We start from the raw sequence: 18,860 nt of genomic DNA, 5'->3' as shown, positions 1-18,860 counted from the left end.
TTGCAGACATCTTGCCGCAGTTTGTTGAGATATTTATGTACCTGTGCTTGAATGGAGCTGACTTGCAAGCTGATCTGCTGTGGTGTGTTGATTACGTTTTGCTGTTATAACCAAATTCTGTCTTCATGCTCCATGATAGAGTGAGAGTGACCTCTTAGCAAATGTCTGGGCAGCGTTTCAAACCAATAGAATGTGTTCCAGACATTTGCTAAGAGGTCACTCTCACTCTATCATGGAGAAGAATTATTGGAAAGCTTGTCCATTTAAAATATCATCAAGATGATGTCTTTGAGACATTACAAGCATCTAAGTTTGCAACTTTATTCCTTCACAAAAAAAACTTCCTTGAAACACAAGTCACTTAGTTCAGCCCTTTATCTTATTGAGTGCCACATGTAATCCCCTTTTTGTGCGATTCAAAAATTTGAATGTGTACCCACTTTCTACTCATAATCATCAAATATACAAATTGCCACAAGTTTATGCATGTGAATTTGGTTGTAATTTTTCAGAAATAGTGTACCTTAGGTTTTGGACACGAATGTATTTCTTCTGCTTCTGTCACCATCTTACCATTGACGTTCATTACAGTTATCCTTCCATATTTTTGAGTTTATCCTTCCATAATATTTTGAGCTATTTTAATAAATTATTTAACTGGATAATTTTATGAACAGAACTTTTGATTTGCACTCCTTGTGAAATCTGCATTGGTTTAATGGCTCATTGTTTCAACATTTGAATGAATTTTAATTGTGTGTTTGCTTGCTTATTGCTCTTTACATCTATCGGGTGCATGAAGTCATGAGTTTAGCATGCCATCCTCTTCAGTCCAGTGCTGCCTCTCTTGCTCTCCCCCAGCTTGACCATCCTAGTTTGTTTTGTTCTTCGATTGCCATCTAGCGCCGTGTCATTTTGGGTCTTCCCTTCTTTTACCATCAGACACACACATGTCAATGCTGTTCTTGTGTGTTCTGATGTTGCCATTCTCAATATATGACCTATTTTTCCATCTGCATTTCTTTAACTCTATTGTGATAGGTTTGGTTTTTGTTTTGTTGTATATTTCAATATTTGAAATTTTATTTGGCCAATAAATTTTGAGAATTCTGTGAAGACATTTTGTTTGGAAGGCATCAATTTTATTTTCTTGTTGTTTAGTTAATTTCAATTATTTACTTCCATAAAGTAGTAAATTTAACAGTTGAATTAAATTTGCACCTTTATGTTTATATTTATATTTGATTATATCCAAATATAATCAAATATAAAAATCAAGTTTTAAATGTATAGCAAGATTTTTTAATTCTTATTGTAATATTCATTGGTACCACCTTCCGGGTTGACAGTTGCTCCAAGATAATTAAAAGTGTTTGTCACTTCTGCTTGATTTCCATTTATAAAGATTGGTTCATTCTTTTTACTGTTGATTTTTAATATTTTGGTTTTCTTCTCATTGATGTATAAAGCTTATTTGTTTAGCAGTTTCCTCTAGCTTTGTTATCTTAATTTTCATGTCTTCAAATCTAAATGATAGTGGTACAATGTCATATGCATAGTCCAAATCTTCTAATGACTATGACAATGATGAAAAGTGTTCCAGACATGATACAGCCTTGCTTAACACCAGTTTTGATGTCAAAACTTTCGGAAGTTGTTCTATTTACTAGAATTTGTCCTTTACTTCCATCATGCAAATCTTTTAATATTTATTATTTGTCAGGGAATCGATAAATTTTCAGGATTTTCCATAGACATTCTCTGTCTGTGTTGTCGAATGCTTTAGTAAAATCAATAAAGCTGAGATATATAGTTGAATTTAATTCAACACTGTCCAATTATATTTCTAGGAATAAAAATTGCATTTAATGTGCTTCTTCCATTTCTAAAACCTGCTTGTTCTATTCTCAGTGCTCAGTGCTATCTTTTATTTTATTTATTATGATTCTAGTGAAGATCTTTGATGGTACTGACAAAAGGTTGATTCCTCTCCAGTTGGAGTATCTGGAAGATCACTTTTTTTTTTTTTGGAATTTTGACTATTTGTGATTCTTTCCAGGTACTTGGAACCATGTCAGAGGCTCATATAAAAATAAACAGTTTATACAATATAGTTGCTGATGTTTTTAGGTCAGCAGCATACTCAAATTGAGGGAGCTGTCCTGGAGGAAGTAGGAGAAACAAGAGATCTGGGGTTGATGATTGATAGAAAACTGAAATTCAGGGAGCATATTGCAAAGGTGGTGAAGGTAACCCAGAGGATTGCTGCAATACTGAGCAGGATGCTGACTGCAGAGATAAAAGAGTTATCATTCCATTGTATACGATCACACTTAGACTATTATTCTCAAATTTGGTCCCCAGGATTTGATTTGAAGGAGATAAATTAACTGTGGAAAGGGAACAGAGGTAGATAACAAAGATGGTTTCAGGACTGTACAATATTAGTTATGAGGATCAGCTGAGGGAATGTGGACTGCAGAGTTTGGTGGATAGAAGGAGAGGTGATATGATCAGGTGCATGAAGTTGATGTTACTTGGTGGAACAGTGGGAAGGAGCGATGACAGGGGGGGGCTACCTGGAAGTTATGAAAGGAAGCTGTGAGCAAGAGGGTGAGTAGTGGTTTCTTTGCATTGGAGGGTGGTCGAACCGTGGAATGCATTGCCTGATAGAGTGGTGAGAGCAAGAACGGTCAAGGAGTGGTATGATAGACTTTGTGTTTCCTAGGAAGGTCCTCCCACTATGAGTCTCTTGACTCCATGGAGGCCTGAATAATAATAATAATAGCTTTCAGCAGTTCAGCACGGTTATAATTTCCGCTTGGTTTTCTGTTCTTTGGGATCTTAATTGCTTCCATGATTTCTTGCACTGTGATCTCTCCCATGTTTACATCAACTTTGAATTCATTTAGTATCTCCTTTGAAAGGGGACTCAATATTTGGTTTTATAGAATCATGTTTAACATTTAATAGTTCTTCAAAGTATTCTTTCCATCTTTGTTGGACTTCTTGCTCTTGAGTTAGTAGTTGATTGTTTTTATTTTTAACCCGACATTCATTCTTCTGGTAGGTCCCTCCAAGTTGCCTTATAATTTTATAAACTTCTCCAAGATTTCTGGTATCATTTGCTTTCTAAGTATCTTTAGCCAAGCTGATGGTAGTTTATCTTGTCATTTCTGGCAGAGCACTTCACCATCTTGTGTACTTCTTGGTATTACTTCTGATATTCTCCACATAATCTTTCTGACTTGGAGTTATTTATTTTATCTTTTATCTTCTCCTTTCTTCAAGTTTTAATGTATTTCCTGTAATCCATTCTTTGTATGACTTCCCAGTGCCACTCCTAAAATATCTTCTGCAGTTTTGTTGAAGACTTCTTTACACTTTTTCCCAGTTGGCTTCAATCTTATTTTCTTTGTCATTTTCATTTGATTCTTCTAAAACTGAGAATCTGTTCTTCAGTTCATTGGTAAATTTCTTTTTTTGTTTTCTTTTCCTTCAGTTCATCAATGTTATATTTAATTTTCTTTTTCTTTCTTAGTTTTGAATTTCTTGCTAGCTTTAGTTTGACTACTGCAGTTAGCAGAAAATGGTCTGAAGCTACATCAGCTCCTCTTTTGACTCTTACATCTTGTAATGGCCTCTTGAAAGTGCTGTATTACATATAGCAATGTTATCGATCTGATTTTTTGTTTTTCTATCAGGGGGATCCATGTTATTTTATGAATTTCCTTATGTTTGAAGACATTACCTCCTCTGATGAGGTTATTTAATTCACAGAAGGATGTAAAAAGTTCTCTATTTTCATTTTGTTTACCACTTGCTTCGTTTCCTATAGCATGTTTATCATCTGTCTTTCTTTTTCCTACTTTAGCATTCATGTCTCTGATCAAAATTAGTAAGTCATGTTTAGGAACTTTGTCAGTCACTTATTGGTGTTGATCATGGAATTGGGCTTTCTCCATTTCTTCAGCATAATTTGTGGGTGCATATGCTTGTACGATGGTCAATTTCATGAACCTGGAGAAAAATCTAGCTTTAATTATTCGATTACTTCCTGAGTTTCAATCCATCAGAATTTTCCTTGCTTTCTATCTTACAATCATCGCAATTCCTTTCTTTCTTACAATCAATTCCTTTCTTATGTCTTTCATCATCTCCAGAATACATATGCAGTATTTGTCAGTTGTTCTTATCTCACCAAAGCCTGTCCATCTTGTTTCAGCAATTCCTAAGATATCAGTATTTACTCATATTTTATTTTATTTTATTTTATTTATTATTTACTCATTTCATTGATTATCTGCCTAGTTTTTCCTATTTGGTACATTATGCAAATGTTCCATGTTCTGATTTAAGTTTAATTTTAGGGTGAATGATTGACCTCATTTGCATGTGGGGTTCCATAAGGCTTGGTCCTACCTGCATCATAGTTGTTGGCTCCTTTCCAAAGTCCTGTAAATAGTTGTCTGTCAGGGAACCAACGGTCATAGCACTCTGCCCCAAGAGATTTTTTACTTCACTCATGCTTTCTGTAATCAGGGATTTTTTATGTAGATAGGTGATTAGCCCATTGCTCAATCTTCCTCTTTTAACCAGGCATGGGGATGAGCATAAGCTCCACCTATGGCAGAATTAATTGTATGTATATTTCATCATATTGCAATGTCTTTTTATAGTACATGGTACTGTGTAACAAAAATGATGGAACAAATGATCTGTGCAACAATTATGGCCCAAGATTTCTGTTCCATCTCATTTTCCATATTAGATACAAAGATGTATAAACTCCACTTTTACAAAACTATCCTGTTTTATTTTTATTTTTATCTTTTAAGTTAAGCTAGTTAATCCTGTGTCCATAATCTTTGTCTGTTTTGCAGACAAAAACACTCATTTCTGGGAGAAAAAATCTTGCTACCTTTATATAAGACTCACTAACTAGCTTTCAGTTAAAGTCCTTATAATGTTCTTCACATCCTAGATAAAATTTGGACTGGTCATTTCAACTGAAAGAAGGTTCACTAAGGAAGATGTGGAGGAATTTTCTGAATTATTAGAGAAAACAGCTGACATTAAGAAAAAAAAATAAAAAGTTGGCTCTTGGAGATTTAAACAGCAGGACAGGAAATTAATATCAGAGATATAGAAATAGAAATGTAGATATAGAACATATAGAACAGAGATATAGATATAAAAATGTTTTGAGAAAATCTGCAGAAAAAATCCAAAGCTAATAATAATGTTAAGTACTGGCCAATTTTTGTTCAAGACATGGACTAGTCATTACTAATAATACCATGATCCAATTTAAAGCTGTGCACAAATTCATATGGATGGAGAGAAAACACAAGAAATGTCTCATTGACTGTGTTGTTATCGTTGATAGTGATATCTTCATGCTAGTTCACAACACTAGAATATAACTAGGAATTTGGAATAGGAAGTGTCCACCACATAGTTTAGAGCAGGATAAAAATGAATTTCATATTGGAAAAAATATGAACAAAAGTTTTAAAACAAATCAAAGTTGAGCAGCATACAGAGGTGAACTGTAGACTAAAACATGCAAATATCATTCAAGGAAAAAATGAAAGGCTTTGAAAATGGGAACCAGACCTTGAAGAGTCAATGGTAGAATCTGAATTAACCATTGTTTGATTCTGCCAATGTAGTGAAGTTGCTTGTAAGGATGGAAAAATCAACTCAGCGGTGGATTTGGAAAGTAAACAAAAAATCCTGCAAAAGCATATCACAAATTCCTATCAGTAAATCATCATGTGCTCTGAGATAATACAGAAAACAATGTAAGAAAGTGAAGCAATATGCAAAAGTATGGGAAGATTTTAATATGAAGTTAGAAAAGATAAATATCAGGAAGGTGAAAAAATGTTCTGGAGACTATTGAAAAAGTTTGAAGTTCAGGAAAGAACTTAAATGTGACATGAAAACTAAAGTAAAGATATTTTATATGTCTGGAATCATTCCTTTGAAAGATTGTGAAATGAAACAAGAAGTGAAAGAATGTTGGTAGAAAATATTCAGGAATACATATCAACACTTGAGGTAGATAAAGCCATCAAAAATCTGAAATCTGGAAAAGCAGGTGTAGGACATCATATTCAGCCAAAAAATGCTCAAATATCATCATCATTAAATTCCTGACAGGGTGTAGAGGATATTATGATAGTACTACATGAAAAAGGTACATCATTACTAACTTCCTATTGACAATTTACCTCCAAATTAACCTATCTGTCATTCCAATATTATCAGATCTTATCTTTCTGTCTTCTAAGGTATGTTTTACTGTATCAGTTTACCTGCATGTTGGTCTTCCTCTGGGTCTTTTTCCTGCCATCATGGCAAAGAACACTTGTTTTACTAACCTTTCCTCTCCTATTCTGTTTAAGTGGCCATACCACATGATATTAGCTCTGCTAACATATTCCTGAATGCTAACAATATCAAGTTCTTTCCTATTATCCTCACCTAATATCCTCATCTCAAATTATGCTTCCATATTTTGGGTTTGGGTAATTCATAATTCAGAAGGTTGAATTTTAGACAATTAGAGTAGAGTTCTGAGCCTCCTGTAGCTCAGTCGGTATAGACAAAGCCCTTTGATCGGAAAGACCTGGGTTCGATTCCCGTCCATGACACGAGGAACCTTTATCTGGTCTCTTTTGACTGAAGGTGAGTTAGCTGGTCACATACAAAGGTAGAGGGTTTTTTCACCCAGAAACTCTGGTTTTTCATCCCTTAGAACAGGCAAACTGGCCCTATGAACACACAGAGTACAGTCATGAATACTTGTCCTTAGGAGATGCAGAAGAGGAGTGATGAGCTGGCTGCATTAATTCATTGTAAACTCCTAATTAGGGGACTCAACCTTTCCTAAGGAACAGATGAGAAGAGAGAAAAGAGCTATGATAGTACCTTATAAAAAAGGAAATAAAACGTGAGAATCACAGAGGAATTTCTCTATTGAATGTTCTAGGTAAGATTTATGCAAACATACTTGAGGAGAGGCTAAGAAAAATTAAAGAAGAGAAACTCTTGGATAAGACCAAGCTGGATTCAGGCCATATAGGGGGCTGTCAAGATCAGATTTAATACAAATAGTTTAGAAATCATGGGAGTATAACATCGATTTGTATTTGAGTTTTGTAGATCTGGAAAAGGAATGACAGAGTGCTAAGAGAAATGTTGTTCAAAATGCTACTATTATATGTATAAATGAGATTTGAAGAGGTACAGGAATATGGTTTGATGTAATATAAGTTGTAAGACAGTGGTGCTCACTATTTCCACTGTTATTCATCATCTATATGGATTGCATTATGAAGAAAATTAGTACTAAACCTACATTATGAAAGAAAGTATTAAACTTGATAACAAATTTGGAGTTGTCAGTCTCGGCACTTCATGCAGGTGCTGTTATATTTGTAAATAAATCTAGCGTAAGTTTTCAGGATCTTTTGATTAGATGGAAAAAATGTCCTAACAAATTTAGTTTGAAAACCTGCAATAAAAAGGCAGAAAAACCATGAAAGTATGCAAAACAAGACATTACCTGTATTCTCTGTGCAGAACGTATAAAACAAGTATAATATCTTGGCTATTTAGGCACACTTTTTAGTGAACAAGGCTATGATGAGGTGCCAGTTGAATAAAGTCATATGAAACAAGAGAGAAATTAAACAGAACACTCACTAACAATATACTAGGCAATGTTTTCTAACCTGTTTTAACTTTTGGATCTGAGAGCTAAGAAGTAGAGCAATTTATCAGGCTGAAAAACCACATATATGAGTATTCTAAGAAATATTAGGGAAGAAGAGATGATATTAATGGCAGTATTATATTAAAATGAAGATATTAGGAAGGAACTTGATATTGTTTGCATTAAAAATTGAATGCAAACAATGTCAAGTTAATGTGATCATGGCTAATTTAAAATGGTATAATCACTTAAATAGAATGAAAGTGGGAAGGTTAGCAAATGAGATGTTTAATGCCAGAATAGCAGGAAAAGATCCAGAGGAAGATGAAACTCTAGGTGGATTGATGCGCTAACGGTGTCTTAGAAGACTGAAATATAAGATCTAATAATTGTATCCATGATTAACAGATTAATTTTGAGGAAAATTAATTGTGTAGTATCCTGTGCACCATATGAGGAATTTCATGATGATGATGAAAAAAGAGGACACGTTCTTGAATTGTTTTTCTCATTAATTCTATACAATGATCATATTTATTTCACTTTCTAAATATTTTGATTTTTTTTTCCTACTAGAAACATTCATTTTTGCATTTAATAATATTAGATTATTCATTATAGAACAGTTGGCAGATGGGGATCTCCCATTGGTGTCTCCAACTAGGCGGAAACTTCCAAAAACTCCAGTAAGTAGTGTAGTTTCTTGATTGATATTTGTTTATTATTATTATTACCAGATAGACGTTGAAAGGTTTTTCACTTGTTTATATTGTTTATATTATAAATTAAAGATTCCAAGAAATTATATTCTTTTTTAATTCTTTATCCAAGTGTAAGCAAACAAAGTTTGCACGTGAAAGCATCTTCACATCTGGACCACTTGTATATAGAGGCTAATGACTTCATATGAGGTGCCTTGATATCCCATAATGCAAAGCCACTAACCAGATCAGTTTCAATCTTTATTAAGGTCTCATCTGTGGGAACAAGATGCAGAAGAGATACCAAAGTTGAAATAGTGCAGAAGTCATATATTTCTCATATACAAGTAGTAAAAAAGTGTATCACATTACTAATAATAAAAACTGGTCTGGTTAGAGGCTCTTCTCATAATGATTGCATTACATGTCCGAAAGGAGATGTACATTATGGAATATTAAGGCAATTGATGTGAAGTCATTAGCCTCTATGTGTAAGCAGCCCAGTTGTGAAGATGCTTCACACACAAACTTTGTTTGCTTACACTCGGATAAAGGATAAACCCAAGAATATAATTTCTTGTCATCTTTAATTTATTATTATTACATGGTCGAGCAGAAAAGTAGAGACAAAATTTGCATAAATTGTGTATTAAATTAATCGTCTGAAACATCATGGTCACCTTCAAAGTAACTCCTCTCCACACGAAACACACCGGTTCCATCATACCTTCATGCAGTAAAGGTTTCAATTGGTAGAGCCTCTGCTACTAATGGCTCAGTTAAATAAGTTTGAGCGCGGTTAGTAGTTGGAAGGGGACCAATCATTCGATGCTGTCGGCACACTCTCCCTCGATGAGTCTTTGGACTCCCTGGAGGTGTCAAAATAATAATAATAATAATAATGCAGTATAGCAGGATTGGAAGTTCTCTTCTGATAGCTCATTTATAGCTCCCTGCCACAGCTCTTTGAATGTTTTCTACAAGCTCAGAATGGATACTTTTCTTCTTTTTCTTGAGCTTGTAAAAGGAAAAAAGTCACATGGAGACAAATTGGGTAGTATAGTGGCTATTCCAACACTGGAATGCATTTTTTGGCTAATACTTGTAAATCAGTGCAGAATGAGAAGGTACATTGTCGTGATGCAAGATTCAATCTCCGGATGCACCCGTAAGATGTGTTTTACAGAACTGTTCAATGATTTCTTTGAAGCAAATTTAACTGACAGTTACTTCAGAAGGTACAAATCCAGGAGGTAAAAATTCCTAGTGGACCATGCCATGACTATCGAAAAAGATGACAATCATGGTTTTCATTTTGGACTTGCTCGTGCATGCCTTCTTTAGTCCTGGAAAATTTTTTACGTGCCACTCTGAACTTTGGCATACTAAAAAAAAAAAATGCTTAATTTTATCGAATGTTTTAGTGTTGTTCAGTCACTGTCATTCATTAAATTAAAGATGTCAAGAAATTATATTCTTGGTTTCATCCGTTATCCAATTGTAAGCAAATAAAGTTTGCACCCGAAATCACTTCACTACTGGGCTACTTGTATATAAAAGCTAATGACTTCACATCAATTGCATTATGGGATACTAAAGCAATTGATGACTTCTGGTTCTTACTCACACTGACGAGACCTTAATAAAAGTCGAAACCAGTCTGGATAGTGGCCCTTCCCATAATGCAAAGCATTATACATATATGCAAGGATATGTGTATGTTGCAAGATGCTAAGCCAATTGATGTGAAGTGATTAGCCTCTATATACAAGTAGCCCAGATGTGAAGATGTTTCATGCACAAACTTGGATTGCTTACACTTGGATAATGGATAAATTCAAGAATATAATTTCTTGGCATCTTTAATTTATAGTATAACCAGCGAAAAAACTTTTAACACTGCCATTCAGTTTAACACAAAAGTTAATCGCAGAATGTTGTTCAAGATTTTTCTTCTCCATTTTCATGATGAACATACCATATATATACATTTACTAAAAACACAATAACTCAACAGGTATTTACCCTACCGATGAGAAACTGGTACTGATGGAAAGAATGGGAATCACTGTAATGTGTGGTTGGTCTAAAAAGGTCTCAGCCTAACAATGAAAAAACGAATTTATAATTTAAAAATTATTTTTATTTTTTAACATAATCTACCTTCAGACTAATACATTTATTCCAGTGATGCCCCAGTGCCATTATCCCATCCATGTAGTGGTTCTCAGTAAGATCTGCAAAATACCCCTCTATAGCTGCAATCACCTCTTGATTCAAAGAAAAATACTGACCAGCGAGGAAGAGTTTTGGTTTTGGGAAGAGAAGTCAGAGGGACCCAAATCTGTCTGTGGAATAGGGTGGATGTTAAAACAATTCATAATGCTAAGACTATTACACTTTTTTTATAATCTTTGCCAAGTAGCTTTATTTTATCCTCCTACATGTTTCGCCAATCTTTTTCTATTGGCATCCTCAGGGAATACAAACTAGTAAGCTAAAATGAAGGTTACAGACTAGGTTATAACTGATAGTTCTAATTCATACAAAAAATTGGTATTGTGCGTGACAACGTGCGTGTCTCGTTAACGTGATTTATTCGTTATGGCTCATTACGTAATTGTTATGAAAGTTCATTTCTTTGATGTTTAATGATCTGATAAAAGTTTTCCAAATTTCTGGTAAAATTAGACCTTGATTCTTGTTTAGGTTTTCAGTTTTACGGGCAACTGTAGCTGCTTCTTTAAAGGTTCTTGAATGGTAGTTATCTTCTATGTATGGCATAAGGCTCTTATCCCACTCAATGTGATGGTTAGTAGAGGCAAAGTGGCATGAAAGGCCTGAAATGTCTTGTCTGTTATTTCTGACATATCCCATGTGTTCTTTCTTTCTTGTTTCAAAGCTTCTAGATGTCTGACCTATGTAATTAATACCACATGAGCAAGGTATATTATATACTCCAGAGTACTTGTAGAATGGGTGAGGATCTTTCGGAGATCTTAAAAATTTCCGAATAGTGTTGATTGGTTTGAATGCCACTCTGATCTTATGTGGTTTTAAAAGGTTAGCTAATTTTTTGGAAAGGTTGCTGACAAAAGGAATCGTAATTGTACTGATGTATTGGACGTCATCATGTTGTCGATGTGGTATATCAGTAAAGAGAATCTTGTTATAGAGTCTTTTTGGGTAACCATTTAAAGAAAGTTCTCTGGATATTGTGGTTAATTCCGTTAGTAGGTCATCCTTGTCTGTCATATACTGTATAGCTCTTTTCTCGAGACTATGGATAATGCTAAGTTTCTGAGCTATGTGATGAGCTGAGTTGAAATGGAGGTAACGTCCAGTATTTGTAGGTTTTCTGTATACAGATAGGTTGATACTATTATTGGATTGTTTCTTTATTAAAATGTCAAGGAATGGCAGTTTTTTATCTTTTTCCATTTCTAATGTGAATTTGATGATGTTGTGGAAACTATTGATTTGGTTGAGGTAATTCATTAGTTCTTCTTTCATATGATCCCAAATGATAAAGATGTCATCTACATATCTGTACCAAATTTTCAGTTTTGGAATGATCTGGGTTAAGATTTTTTTCTCTAGATCTTCCATGAATAAGTCAGCAAAAGGAGGTGATAGGGGGCTACCCATAGCTAATCCAGTGAGTTGTTTGTAGATCGTTTTTTGCCAAATAAAATAGAAGTTAAACAGTTAAACAGTGATTGAACAAAGTAGTAATGTTTTTTGGGAACAAGTTGTCTAAGATGTTGATGACTTCAACCACTGGAATGTTAGTAAACAGAGATGTAATGTATAATAAATTTAGTTTAATCCTTTATCCAAGTGTGAGCAAACAAAGTTTGCGCCGGCCCTTCCCTTAATGCATAACATTAGACATATCCGCAAGGAGATGTGTTTTGCATTATAGGAGATACTGAGATAGGAGTGTTGGTAGCTTGCTCCACCTTTGCAACGAGTTGCCCTGGTGTGTACCACCGTAACCCAGTCCTGAAGATACTTTCAGGCGCAAACTTTGTTTGCTCACACTTGGATAAAGGATTAAACTAAATTTATTATACTCTAACCAAGTGAAAAATAAACTTTCAACAGAGATGTAATGTCCAGACTTGCTAGTATATCCTCTTCAAAAATAGGGATATTTTTTATTTTATCTATAAAATGTTTTGAGTTTTTAATATAAGTATCCGAGACGTGAATGTGTTGTTGTAAAATCTTCGCAAGATACTTTGACAGTTGGTAAGTGGGAGAATAGATTCCATCAACTATTGGACGTAATGGTATACCTTCTTTATGAATTTTTGGAAGGCCATAGAATCTAGGAATAGGTGGGTGCATAGATTTTATTGGTATATCAGTGGTATATTTTTTTATAATTTCTATAGGCCAGTTATTCATTCCACGTAATAATTCATTGGTGTCATTATGGTTTTTTGTGGTAGGATCTCTACTGAGAACTTCATATACAGACCTGTCATTTAATAGATTTTTAATTTTTTCTTCATAATCTGAAGTATTTAATATAACTGTATTATTACCTTTGTCGGCTTTGAGTATGATGATATCTTTATTATTCCTTAATTTGAGAAGCGTTCTTCTTTCCATTTGGTTAGAGTTGGTGTTAGGAGATCTTGACTGAGCTGAAAGCATTATGCTGCTTTTTAATCGTAAGTCATTAGCTATTGGAACTGATAGTAATGAGAAGGCTTTTTCTAAGTTGCAGATGAACTCTATTTTAGGAATGACAGTGGATTTTAAAGCAAAATTAATCACCAAAAGATCCTCACCCATTCTACAAGTACTCTGGAGTATATAATATACCTTGCTCATGTGGTATTAGTTACGTAGGTCAGACATCTAGAAGCTTTGAAACGAGAAAGAAAGAGCACATAGGATATGTCAGAAATAACAGACAAGACATTTCAGGCCTTTCATGCCACTTTGCCTCCACTAACCATCACATTGAGTGGGATAAGAGCCTTATGCCATACATAGAAGATAACTACCATTCAAGAACCTTTAAAGAAGCAGCTACAGTCGCCCGTAAAACTGAAAACCTAAACAAGAATCAAGGTCTAATTTTACCAGAAATTTGGAAAACTTTTATCAGATCATTAAACATCAAAGAAATGAACTTTCATAACAATTACGTAATGAGCCATAACGAATAAATCACGTTAACGAGACACGCACATTGTCACGCACAATACCAATTTTTTGTATGAATTAGAACTATCAGTTATAACCTAGTCTGTAACCTTCATTTTAGCTTACTAGTTTGTATTCCCTGAGGATGCCAATAGAAAAAGATTGGCAAAACATGTAGGAGGATAAAATAAAGCTACTTGACAAAGATTATAAAAAAAGTGTAATAGTCTTATGAATAATTGTCAAGAAAAAAATTCAACAATTCATAATGCTGATCCCTTAATTTTCCCATTACCAAAACACCTTTGTGGGCAGGTGAATTATTCTCATGAAAGATGATTTTTTTCATCTGCAAACTGGGGCTTTTCTCACGAAGTTTTTCATCTAATCTGGTTAAAAGATCAGAATAATATTCCCTGGTTATTGTTTTACCCTTTTCAAGATAATTAATAAACAATATGTCTTTAGCATCCCAAAACACCGATTCCATGCTTGTCTTCTTTGGCACCACTGAACAACCGACTTCTGTCCACTGTTTTGACTGCTATTTGGATTCTGGTGAATCCAAGTCTCATCCATAGTAATACATCAATGCAAAAAATCAGTTTTATTCTTGTTAAAATGCTCCAAGCACCGTTCAGAGATTTTCATGCGAGTGCATTTTTGATCTGTGCGGCACCCATCTTGTGCAGAGCTTTTTCATTTGCAATTCTTCATACAAAATGTATCCTACACTTTCTTTTGGAATGCCTATAGTCTCAGTAATTTCATGCACTTTGACCTTGCTGGTCATCCAATATCATATCTTGCACTGATCAATGATTTCTGGTGTTGTTGCACTTTTTGGACGTCCTTCACTTGGATCATCTTCAAGGTTGATATGGCCGCGTTTAAACTCAGCAGCCCATTTCTTAATTGTCAGAAATGAAGGAGAAGAGGGGCCCATAAACTTTTATGACTTCAAATGAATTTCTTTTGCTGTTAAACCTTCTTTTACAAAGAATTTTATAACTGTATGATACTCAATTTTATCCATTTCAAGGGATACAGACAACACTTTGGCTCCCAACAGCTGTATAAAAAAAAACTACTTGATAGAATGACTTGCAATTTCACATAGATGCTTATGACAGATCTACCAACTTAGAAAAAAAAAATCTTGCCGATAGTGTTGCCATTTATGGTTGAGGCCGAGAACTTTTCAGACCACCCACATGCAATACCTCATTATTGGTTCAACAGTGCTGCCAGTTGTTGCAATTAAAAAATATCTCTCATCACTTTCTGCTAGACATTGCATTGTTATTATATTTTTTTTTACAGACATCTTCATTGAGTCAGAAACTCATTGCTGAAAGCCCATTCCTACAATTATTCACACAATATTTATCACACTTCTCCTTGAACTCTTTCATGACTGATTCTGGCAACCCTTAATATCGTATTAATACGATAATAACCTTTCAACAGCTTAAATGTCCCGATCATAATCCCCACCCCCTGCCTTTTAACCACCAAACGTTGCAGTTTGCATGCCCTCAGTCTATCCTCACAATCAACATTTACAGTTCTGATATCATGTTTGTTATCCATCTCTACAACCTCTCCAAGGTTACTTGAAGAGGATGCAGTTCTGAACACAGAAATCCAGTTGCGGTCTGATCAAAGCTTTATACAATGGAGAGACAAAAACACACGTTGGAGTATTACTTTACTTCTAATTTTGAAAATAACATGCATTTCAACCTCTGTATTGAGTCATCATCAAGAAAACATACATATTCACAGGACATCTGTGTATATGTATATTATACACAGTATACATAGGACATCTGTGTATATTTCTATGTACATATACACAGCTACATGACACTACACAGAAGTGAGATATATCTAAATGCTTTGTTAATTGTTTACCCTAGCCTGACCTCTGGTGAAAAAAATAAATCAATTAAAAATTACACATAAATATTATTATTATTATTATTATTTTATGGCATCTCCATGAAGTCTGGAGACTCATCACAGGAGACCCAAATCAACCATTGTACACACAAATCCTATCATACCTCTCCTTGAATCCATTCACCATCAGAGAACTTGCACCAAATTCTGGCAATCCATTCCACTCACTCACCATTCTCCATGCAAATAATCTGGTCTGCACACTCCTTACTAACCAACTTCCACGGATGACCCGTAATTCTCTATTTGTCATATATTAAAAAATTTCACTTGCATCAATTTTATAAAACCCCTTTTGATATCTTAAAAGTTTCTATCATGTCCCCTCTTTTCCACCTATTAACTAAACTTTGTAACCCACAAACTTTCAATCTATCCTCATAGGGAGTATTCCATAGACTTGTCATCATCTTGGACACTTGTCTCTCGAATCCTTTCAGATATAAATTAATTAACAAAATTATATAATTTTATACATATAAGTATAACGATATACAGATGATAAAAAAATCTGAATAAATAAAAATAAAAAAGTTTTATAGTGGAACTATAAACTATTTATTTAGATTTTTTCATAATCTTTTACAGTATAACCATACAGCTACTTACTTCCACATGTCAGTGTCCACTACATAATTGCCATAATCCATTGTTCTGTCTTCAAAATTTTAGCAATGTTTCTCTTAAATTTTAGGTCCTTAGGTTCCATCTTTGCTTCCCAAATATTAAAACCTTACACTCTACAATTTTGTACTGGCAATCCCGTCACATGTTCACCCACTCAGTCTATTCACATCTATTCTATTCCTTATAGTTCTTCCCAACTTTGTGACATCTATGAATAATTGTATTTCCTCATTCAAACTTTTCCCAAAACCATTAACATACAACTTAAACATTCCTCCAAAAAAAATTCCCTTGGAGCACACCACAAATGACTTTCTCTTCTGGGATATCGATAAACAACTTCTTGCTAACTGTCAGACACCGAATCTCCAATCCGTTGCACTGATCTATTATCCAGCCCCATCCTTTCCAGTTTAATCTAAGTTTGATTAATTTAAATTTGTCATATGGCAATCTATCAAAGGGCTTTGCAAAATCTAATTATACCGATGTGTATGCATATTATTATTATTATTATTACATTGAATGAGAGCCCCAAACATCATGTCAAGTACTATCCAACATTTGGGCATATCCATCATACTTTACTTTGAACTCATTCCTAGTCGTGGAACACAATAGACTCTGGCAACCTATTCAACTCATTCACCACTCTCCAAGAAAAAAATGTAGTCCTGACACCCCTGCTAAAACTGCACTCTTACTCAGTTTCCAAAGATGGCTCCCTAGTTCTCCCACCACCAGACCTGTTCTGAAAATTTTTTCTCTATATTAGTCTCGTAAAAATCCTTCAGTAATTTGTATGCTTCAATCATATCACCCATTTTCTGCCTATCAACCAATTTCTGTGACCCACAAATCTTCAAAATCAATATGATGTCCTACCAAGGCTCTATAAAGAGATATAATAACCTAGACTGACTCTGCTCATCAGGGTATTCTTCAGTAACCAAGTAATTCAATGAGCTGCTTTAGCCACTTTTGCAGCATGTCCTCTAAACTTTAACTCCCTATCCACTAATACCCCACAAATCCCTGGCTTCATTAATTTCCTGGAGTACAGTTCCATCAATATGGTACACAGCTGGTAATCTTTTCATTCTAAAATGCATAATCTTACACTTGCTATATTAAACTGATATCCATTCTTCTTTGCCCAGAAGAATGTCTATCCAAATCATCCTGCAAAATTTTAACATAATGTTTATTAACTATTGCTCTACCTAATTTTGCATGATCAGCAAACAACTGAATAGTTCCTCTCAGATCCTTTCCTACATCATATCATTAATGTGCAAATTAAATAGTAGTGGCCCAAGAACATAGCCCTGTGGCATACCACTAGTCAGAGATCTACTGGATTCTACTCCTGAATGAACAACTCTTTGATATGTCTCCATCAATCATCTTCTTATCCACTTCACCAACTTTATATCCATCCCCATGTCCTCCAATTTATTAGTTAGAATTCCACTCCAATTTATTAAATAGAATTCCAAGTATCCTGTCAAATGCCTTTGCAAAGTTCAGCAGTATCACATATTTATTTATTCTTATGACAAAAGGAATACAGAACAGCTATAGGCCAATGTCCAGTCTGGAAAGCCAATCCAAGGCCTCATCCATCACCTTGTGGATGTCTTGGGCAGTCGTTCACAATATGAGTAATTGTCTGAGCCACAGAAGAACAATCACAATAAGGGTAGTCTAACAGCCTCCATTTATGTAGTAGGTAGCCACATCTGCCCTGGTTAGTTTTGATCCTGTTGATTGATGACCAAATCTTCCTAGGAAGAGCAAAACCAGGCTGCAGAACACAGGGATCTTCTACCAGGAAGCTGTTTGTTGGGAGATTGTTGGACCAGTATTCTCTCCACATGTCAGGTGCTGATGGCAGGGCAGCTGAAGAGAGTTCGTCCATGGACCAGAAATGCTTTCTATATTTTAGGTGAAGACTAAGTGGATTTATGAGAGTCTGGTGTAGGGGCAGGAGTGGGTTGCTCATTGCTTTATTAAATTCTTTAATCGAGGCTTGTCTTCTCCATATGTTTGGTGGAGCAATGTTAGATAGGACAGGCAGCCAGGAGAGAGAGAGAGGGGGGCTTCTCACTGTCCCACTAATTTGTGCATGGTAGAGTTTAACTGGGTGTCTATAATGTTAGTGTGTGCACTTCTTTCCCAGACAGGGGCACAATATTCTGCTGCAGAGAATGCGAGGGCTAGTGCAGATGACCTTAGGACTTCTGCACCACAACACCAGGTTGTTCCAGCAAGCCTTGAAATAATATTGTTTCTTGTTTTAATTTTGTTGGACAGGTTGGTGATGTGCCTTTTATAGGTTAGGCTTTTGTCCAGAATCACTCCAAGGTATTTCGGGTGAGGCTTGTGTTCTACCATTTTTCAACAGAAAGAGCAGTTGAGGTATCGATTCGCCTCTGCATTGTTCAGGTGAAATACTGTAGACACAGTTTTTGTTGGATTTGGCTTCAAGTACCACTGCTTGAAGTATTCTTCCAGGATGTTCAGGTCTGTGTTCAACGTTGATTTCAGGTTGGCAAAGGAGGTAGATTGATGTAGGATCACTAGGTCATCAGCTTACATATACTTGCTTGAGCTGGTATGTGGTAAGTCATGCACGTGGATGCTAAAGAGTAAAGGGGATAACACAGAGCCCTGTG

At 35.0% G+C, this 18,860-nt stretch overlaps 1 protein-coding gene across 1 annotated transcript in view; it reads left to right on the top strand.

Moving 5' to 3' along the window:
• Positions 1-18,860, top strand: part of LOC150108157 (uncharacterized) — a 280,382-nt gene that overhangs the window by 90,103 nt on the left and 171,419 nt on the right. Inside the window, exon 9 of the mRNA XM_090390420.1 lies at positions 8,348-8,412. Coding sequence (XP_090246546.1) covers positions 8,348-8,412 — 65 coding nt within the window. The remainder of the gene's footprint in view (positions 1-8,347; positions 8,413-18,860) is intronic.

The sequence above is a fragment of the Typopeltis vanoorti genome, chromosome 3 (assembly GCF_054136105.1).
Source record: "Typopeltis vanoorti isolate ZY-2024b chromosome 3, IOZ_Tvanoo_1.0, whole genome shotgun sequence".
In the NCBI taxonomy this organism is placed as follows: Eukaryota; Metazoa; Arthropoda; class Arachnida; order Uropygi; family Thelyphonidae; genus Typopeltis; species Typopeltis vanoorti.
Note: the sequence above shows the minus strand (reverse complement) of the source record. Positions and strands in the feature narration are given on the sequence as shown.